Here is an 8,930-nt window from a genome sequence, read left to right as displayed (position 1 = left end):
CCATAACCTCATATTGACACAGCGACGTTTTTTTCATAGCTATCTCTATCCAATTGAACTATACAGCAACTTTCCTCACTATCGGCATATCACAGTGTGGCAGCAGGAAGTGGTCGCGGAGGTTAAACTACATTATCAGTATATAGCTAATGCGGTGGTAACTTGCCGCTATGTATTCTTTGTCTGTCGTCAAAGCAATTCTTTGCAAATAGGTTACACCGAAACCTTCACATAAAGCGCGGTATTTGAGTCTCTATAGTGATCTGGGTGATAGAAGGCCGATTATACGATCTTTGTCCATTGGTACAAGCCGCGTCAATAAACAGAAATCAATGAAGGTATCAGATGTATCCATACCTTGAACTCCGATCACAACCGTTTCTCTGTTGTTATTGCATAACAGATTTATTTAATGATGCGTTGAAGCATTTATAAAATATCTGCGACTATGCTAATATAATACTTTCCTACAAACTATAGCACAATCGCGTTGACGTATTCACATGTTAAGCAGGGCAGGTCGATAGAGCAGCTCGAGTTACGCCCATAACTATGGCTAGTCGAGAGGCAAGCAGGATTTCTCGGCGTTTATTGAGGTCAGAGTGTGCGAGGCACCTGGCTGGCTGAAGCTCGATTCATTCGCGTCTTTGTTCACTAGCAGATCAGACGCTTGCTCGCCGGGCGCTGGTTTAATCCATCATGGCACCTCAGAAACGTTGTGCACAAGAAGCCGACTCTCTCCTAGGAGGAGTTAAAGCAGTAATTGTGGATATTGAGGGGACAACAACTCCAATTTCATTTGTGAAGGTAAAGTATTTAGGATCTTTGCGGCTAAGTAGACTGTTATTATTAAGTGTCGACCAACAAGGAACATGTACCGCTTCTGATTTTCCTTGTAATTGCGCCAAATATTTGTTATAAGGGATGCGCTACTTTGATTTAACTATCATTGGGGCTTCAACGGGAGGGTTTCTTCCGTCGGCTGCACCTGTCATGTTGGCGCTTTCAGCAGATGCGTTATTTATCCAACAACATGCACGACATGGGTATCGGAGGGCACCATCGTCCCTGTAGATAACGCTGTTTGAGAATGTGAATATTAGGCATTTGCAGGTCCTCTTGTAGTGAGATAGACCTTATCCAACGGGGGGAAGCAGACAATATTACTATCACTCGTAAGTCTGCATTGTTTTTGTGACTTTGTCATTAGCCCTCTCCCGGAGTAGGAGCGCTTAAGGTACTTAGGAGCGCACGGCGTTTTCAATGAAAAACAATTATTTAAACATGACATTATGCTAAGTTATATGCGTGTTTAAGAAAATCATTTGAGGCTACTAAATGTCCGATCATTGTGTTGAATGCACATCTCTTAGGGTCTCGGTGATAAAATTTTGCAAAATGTTTATTTCCGGGTTTCTGAAAGTTGTTTTTTTTCAATGTGATGTTGACAGTAGAGCGTCATAAATTTTTGACGTTAATTTTTTCGCTAATCTGCCAAGTGGGTTAGTCTCTTTCAACTATATCATCTATTCAACAAGTGCCCTATCTCAATGGCAAATCAGTTTGTGATCTAAATTATAACTTTTAAGTTGGTGTGCCGGCAAAAGTTTTGTGCGGGGAGTTTGAATTATAGTGGGAATAGCCATGTTGGTCACGTGATAACTCTTCCATTCACTACCCTCGTTAAGCTAGTTGTAGAGAAAGGCAATATGGCGGTCCTGCACCGGACGGCCTTGAAAATGAGATTGATTTGTTGTATTCCGAGGTGGCTAAATTCTTTAAGGTTATTTAGAATATATTTGTGTATTTTCGACAAATACCCAAACATTTATTGGAAGCATGTACAAAGTTTAATGATCAGAATAGTTTCTTGAGCGTGTAATGTGAAACTGCCCCAGATGTGACCTACATGTAGTTTACCGTAAACATTCGGTAAAATGACTTCCGCGCATATCATACATTAATTGCATCTGTCTCTCAGTCAAACTTGGTTTACTAACTGTAGATACATCTCCTGAACCGAAAGACTCGTGTACCAATGTTATGGATAAAGTCCACATATTTTCACTACTGAAAAGTAGAATTGTATTTGCAAGGGAATATAATAACTCGCAATATTAGCCAATCAGCTATTTAATTCAAATCAGATCTTTGAGCTCGCTTAAGAGAGATTGACCATTAACAGTTTTGAAATCTCCAAATGTACCACTGCAGTGTAACATTCAGCAAATTAAGGATGCAAAACAAAACAAAATTCTGCTAAAATAATTTTCTGAATTTCGCAACATTTATGTACCCAGTCAATTTTAACAATACAAAGTGTATTCTTAATGTTATTGATGAGTACCGTATTTTATATAACTGATATATATTTAAGCAATTCAAGGTAAAATATATTTATTCCTTGTTTTTTTCAGGACACATTATTCCCCTATATCACAGACAATCTGGACACTTACCTCAAGAAACATTATGACGACACAGAGACACAGAAAGACATTACAGCATTACGAACCCTGGTGAGGCACTGTGTAGCAATTACCAATTACTTACCTGAGTTAAATTTAGATGTGAAATAGAGATATCATATAGATAGATTGATGTTGTTTTCTCATCAAGATCCATTAGATAAGTGTTGAAATTGAAAGGTTATAATTTAATGTATTTGAGTGAGTATGAATATTATGTGTTGTTTTTTTGGGTTTTTTTTTAAAACATGCTATGATAGAAAGTACATGTGAAAATTAAATAAGACATTTTCATCTATTTGCTTCCAAAGACATACAATCCTGAAAACATTCCATTCTGCCATTACTACTGTATGGCTTAAAATAACAGCTTGCATGATTAGTAAGAAAATGCACATGCCATGCTCTTATCTCTGTAATAGCCAGCACAGAAAGAAATCAATGGCTAGTCAGTAAGGTTTTGTGAATTACATAAGAGTTACCTCCCTTACATCACACAAATGTTGGCCATTACCTTTCGAGGCCATTAACAGTATTTCCCTTGTCACGTTAGCATGCTGCTTTAAAGAGCAGCACAAAGCTGTGACATTGATTAATCCACCATGAATAGCAAAGTGCATGGACTTGTGAATTTGTTACATAATACAAAGATTTGGTGATCAGGGCATTCATCTGGAACAGTTTCCGGTCTCTGCTTCTTTGTTGAAAGTTGAATGCATCTTAATGGGGTGTGAAGGTGGTCTGTCTGCAGTGGACCCTATGCCCCTTTGTCTAGATCTCTGTTAGATCCAGAACTTCATGGCCTAGCCTCAGATGCTGTGAACAGCACCTGTCATGTCAGCGAGGTTGGGATTACATGATGATTACAGAATCGGTCATTGATTTTTCCTGTTCATTAACCCATACTTCAATCATTCAAAACTACCACTTCACATTTTACAAAATGTAACCACTCGTTTTATGATGGTTGTTTGGTTGATTGTTGTTCTTTTGTTAAACGCTGCACTCAGCAATATTCCAGCTATATGACAGCGGTCTGTAAATAATCGAGTCTGGACAGACAATCCAGTGATTGACATCATGAGCATCGATCCACACAATTGGGATACAATGACATGCATCAACAATGTCAGCGAGCCTGACCTCCCGATCCCATTAGTCGCCCCTCATGACAAGCATAGTCACCTTTTATGGCAAGCATGGGTTGCTGAAAACCTATTCTACCCCGGTGCTTCACGGGTCCCTTATTTTTTTAAAATGGTTCCCTTTATGAAATTGAACACTTTACTCATTCGAAGAAAAGAGGACCTTGCATCGGTTTTATATCTTCATCATGTTCATCATGTTTATTCCAGGCTGCCAAAGACAAATCCGACTCTGTGGATGGTGTAGTTGAGATTCCTGATGGCAGCTCAGACAAGGAAGATATCCTGAAGGCAGTTTCGGAGAATGTGAGGTGGCAGATGAGCAAGGACAGAAAGTCCACAGAGCTGAAACAGCTCCAGGGTCACATGTGGCAGGAGGGCTACCAGAGCGGCGCCTTCAAGGGAGAGTATGTACACTGTCCATGCTAAATCAGCCTTTTATTGAAATACAAAATATCTGTGATTCAAGAAAAATTTCTGTTGTAAGTGAACACCTGAGAACTTGCATTAAATATAATAAGTCTACAGTCCCCTTACCTTGTTATGTATGTGAGTAATGTATAAACTCTAAAAACATTGTCCTATTACCAAAAAAAAGTATATGCTTCCATGGTACTAAGATTTGTTGGATTCAAAGATCAACTGTCACATAGGAAAAAAGGAAAAAAAACCCTACTTTAATGCTGCTTGTCTATGTACAAACACTGATCAAACATAATGTCTTTGAATGTGCTAAACTAGAGTTATGTCCCTTTTGTGGATGTATCATCATGATCGAGTTTCCAATGACTGTTAATATGTAAGCTTCAGGATAACAGTGTTATATATAAAGTGTGTATTAAAATAGGATTCATGACAACATTGTTATATATTGCCTGGTGATTGCCAATATATTTCATAAAACATTGTTATTCATGTTACAGGGTGTCTGACAGTATGATTCAAAACGACATTATTTGTTACAGGGTGTCTGACAATAATTAATGACAACATTGTAAATGTTACAGGATGTCTGACAGTATGATTCATGACAGTTTAATGTTACAGGGTGTCTGACGAGATTCATGACAGTTTAATGTTGCAGGGTGTCTGACAGTAAGATTCATGACAGTTTAATGTTACAGGGTGTTTGACAAGATTCATGACAGTTTAATGTTACAGGGTGTCTTAGAGTACGATTCATGACAGTTGAATGTTACAGGGTGTTTGACAAGATTCATGACAGTTTAATGTTACAGGGTGTCTGACAGTACGATTCATGACAGCTTAATGTTACAGGGTGTTTGACAAGATTCATGACAGTTTAATGTTACAGGGTGTCTTAGAGTACGATTCATGACAGTTTAATGTTACAGGGTGTCTTAGAGTACGATTCATGACAGTTTAATGTTGCAGGGTGTTTGATGATGTGCCAGCAGTTATACAGCAGCTATCGGAGGAGGGCATCAAGCTGTATGTCTACTCGTCTGGCAGTGTGGAGGCACAGAAGCTACTGTTTGCCAACACATCAGAGGGAGATTTAGTAGAAGTGAGTCCTCTTATGAATTTTATGTTTGGAACCACGTCTTCTGTTTGTTTATTTGTTTGTTTGTTGTTTAAAGCCACACACAGCAATATTCCAGCTATATTATGGTGGTCTGTAAATAAACGAGACTGGAACAGACAGTCCAGTGATTGATATCATGAGCATCGATCCACACAATTAGGATATGATGACATGCATCAACCAAGTCAGCGAGCCTTACCAACCGATCCCGTTAGTCGCCTCTTACGACAAGAATGGGTTGCTGAAGACCTATTGTACCCCAAGTTTTCACAGGTCCATTGTCTTTTTAAGAAACCTAGTGGCAAGAGCTTATCCTCGGAAATAGCAGTATACTGTAATGGATAGTACAGGATATTAACACACTTAAATCATATGTCTTGTCCTAAGAGGATATGAATCAATTAAGTGACAGCATCAGTTCATGAATATACATCATATATCGACCCGTGAAGATCAGGGGTAGAATAGGTCTTCAGCAACCCATGCTTGTCATAAAAAGCAACTATCTTGTCAAAGAGGCGACTAACGGGATCAGGCTCGCTGACTTGGTTAATGCATGTCGTCGAATCCCAATTGCATGGATCGATGCTCATGATGTCATTCACATGATTGTCTGGTCCAGACTCGATTATTTACAGACCGCCGTTGGAATATTGCTGAGTGCGGCGTAAATCAACAAACAAACATCATATATCAAATTTTGTCATCAATAAAATTCATTTTGCTTTTTTGACAAGTTTTGAAACAAGTACAAATTTGTATCATAATGTGACAAATCTGTTAACAGTTTGCATTGTAATGCTTTCTTATTTCTAATCCAATCCATTGAGCAATCGACCAGATACCTGTTGCTACAGCTCTGCACTACATTTCAAAACCACCATGCTATATAACAAGCACACATGTATTACAAGCAGAGTCTGATATCTGTCTTTACGTTCAGTTGTTCACAGATTTCTTCGACACAACAATAGGCAGCAAAACAGCGAGCAGCAGCTACAAGACGTTAGTGACGAAAGTTGGGTGTGAAAATGATGAAATTCTCTTCCTCACAGATACCCCAGAGGGTAGGTTCATACTTTTCCCCGGCAGTGACAACCCTGAGATCTCAGTGCATAAGGGGCGGTGGGGTAGCCTAGTGGTTCAAGTGTTCGCTTGTCACGCTGAATGCCTGGGTTCGATTAACCACATGGGTACAATGTGTGAAGCCCATTTCTGGTGTCCCCCGCAATGATATTGCTTGAATATTGCTAAAAGCGGAGTAAAACTCTACTCACTCACTCACTCACTCAACACATAACAGGTCCCCCAGTACATACGGAGGACAGCGGAGGTGTTGTCTTATGTCTTGTTTGGTTTATTGATAGTCAGAGATAACATGTAAAAAATACAGAACAAATAAGAACTTCTGCCGAGTTGTGAAAATGACCACAGATGGGGAACTAACTCTTTTTGTTTGTGATTCCTCATTAATTACATTTCATCCTGCTGTGCATACTTTAAGAGATCAGTTTTATATAAGGTAAATATGTGTTTTGAAATTTCTGTATATTTCTATTTACTACAATGTCATTAAAATCAGATCAGCACTGCACCCTCATTATTGAAGAGCCAGTTGCCCACATCCCATGGACAAAGCAAGCCCAGCTCTACAATTAAAGTCTATGTTAAAATATGGAAATAATGAAAGTCTTGGAATGCATAGTGCTTAGGAATTGGTCTGAAAGGGGGGAATTTAGTCATGTTCATGGGCTCGGAAATAATGATTCAGCTATATAGATGATTCAGCTGTATTAGTGAACATGTCGCTATATGGTTGAAATAATGCCGATGCAACGTTAACTTTTAATCCGCTAACTCAGTGAACATGTTGAGCCTCCTTCTTTCTCTTATTTGATACAATTTATCTTTAGATAATAATATGAGTTTGTTATACTAATATGCTCAACAAGATGTAATAACCATCCATGTCATGATTTGTTGTAAATCGGATTTTCCTTGTGTACAGAGGCCAAGGCAGCAAATCAGGCAGGAATGAGAAGCACTCTGGTCATCCGGCCTGGCAATCAGGATCTCACAGAGGAACACCTACAGAACTTCAGTTGTATTGAAAAGTTTGATGAATTGTATGGTGATGAAGATTATGATGAAGAAGACCTGAAGAGGTTTGAGGGGGATGACAACGGGGAGGCTGAGGACGACGAGGAGGACCCTGATGAAGATGAAGATGATGACGAGGTGGAAGAGGAAAACCCAGAGGAAGATGATGATGCATAAATAATGCTGCCATCCCCACAAACCATCTCACAGCCTCTGTCATATCATCCCTACTCTACGTGTTCATATTGTCATACTAGGTGCTTTTTTAGACTGATTTCTCATTGGATTTCATTTTACATATATATTTACATATAAATAGTTTTCATCTGGGCGGAGCCTGGAGACCATTACCAGTGTTTTGGACTGCTGTTGTCTTGATATTACTACCATATTTATGTGTATGATGCCCAGGAATACCACTGCTGTACAGAACATGCGGGCAGAAGTCTGAGAAGCAGACGATTGGGCAGGCTGCAAGCGGCAGTCGGGAACCACATTTTCTTGAGGAATAAAAGTAGTTTCCTAAACAGTTACGTTTTATTTTGTTCCTTGAAGAAAGAGGATGGCTAATTCTTCAAATGAATGACAGCTTGACATAAACTTGATACACATTGCAGAGGTTATCAGCAATAGCAGGCTTCTACATCTCATTTCCCTGTGGTTTGTCAGTGTGATGGGAAACATTGTTTGTTGTTTAAACCCACACTCAGAAATATTCCAGCTATATGACGGCGGTCTGTTAATAATCGAGTTCTGGGCCAGGCAATCCAGTGATTGATATCATGATCATCGATCCATGCAATTGGATACAATGACATGCATCAACCAAATCAGCGAGCCTGACCACCCGATTCCGTTAGTCGCCTCTTACGACAAGCATGGGCTGCTGAAGACCTATTCTACTTTGGATCTTCACGGGTCGATATATGATGTATATTCATGAACTGATACCCAGTCGTCTAAGGGGCCGTGATTTGCTGTGCTGAGTTGCATCCCTTGGGCACACCAGAAATCTATGATTGTGGGTTCAAATCCTGGTTTGCCCCGATTAAGTTTTCTAGGTTTGACAGCACCATACCCCTCGCCTGTTACGGCAAGCATGGGTTGCTGAAGACCTATTCTATCCCGGATCTTTGAAACATTGTGCAGCTAATCAATGTAGATTTATGCAATCAACTATTTACTGTCTGGTCTTCAATGGTATGAAGGTAATGGAGTATATTGTAGTTAGTGGGCACATGTGGTGTCTAGGGGATATATTGTGAATAATGTCCAGAGAGGACATATTCCCTTTTCATGAAATCCAGATACGCAACCAGGTATAGAAATCGTGTTTTTCTTCTGTGTAATTTTCGATGTTATGCATCAAGTTTGTTTTGCACAGCATGAGTGTTTGTGATTTAAACAGATGGGAATCACTACTGGAATATTTGTTCAAATCTATAGGAAGAAAACACTTACTATTGTGAAAGGCAATTGTAATAACGCTTACACATCATTATTTACACATGCTACTTTCATTCTTCTCCATCTGACACCCAGACTTCACAAAGTCTGTTTTTCCCGCCTTCTTAACATTCAGGACCCATTTAGTTTCCAATATATACTGCTTTAGATATATCGACAGTACTTGCATCCTTCGTGACAGGAGTGTGACATTTTATACAATTT

The 8,930-nt window shown here is 39.3% G+C and overlaps 1 protein-coding gene across 1 annotated transcript; it reads left to right on the top strand.

Moving 5' to 3' along the window:
* Nucleotides 1-619: 619 nt before the first annotated feature.
* On the top strand, nt 620-7,779 carry LOC139442394 (enolase-phosphatase E1-like). The gene is made up of 6 exons (XM_071223198.1): nt 620-807; nt 2,418-2,519; nt 3,824-4,020; nt 5,009-5,141; nt 6,103-6,226; nt 7,168-7,779. The coding sequence occupies exons 1-6, from the start codon at nt 700-702 to the stop codon at nt 7,434-7,436; spliced, it is 933 nt and encodes a 310-aa protein (XP_071079299.1). The 5' UTR covers nt 620-699; the 3' UTR covers nt 7,437-7,779.
* The last annotated feature ends 1,151 nt before the right edge of the window (nt 7,780-8,930 follow it).

This window comes from Haliotis cracherodii, unplaced genomic scaffold (assembly GCF_022045235.1).
Source record: "Haliotis cracherodii isolate W230 unplaced genomic scaffold, xgHalCrac1.p SCAF_5, whole genome shotgun sequence".
Classification (NCBI taxonomy): Eukaryota; Metazoa; Mollusca; class Gastropoda; order Lepetellida; family Haliotidae; genus Haliotis; species Haliotis cracherodii.
This window is presented reverse-complemented; position numbering and strand designations above follow the sequence as displayed.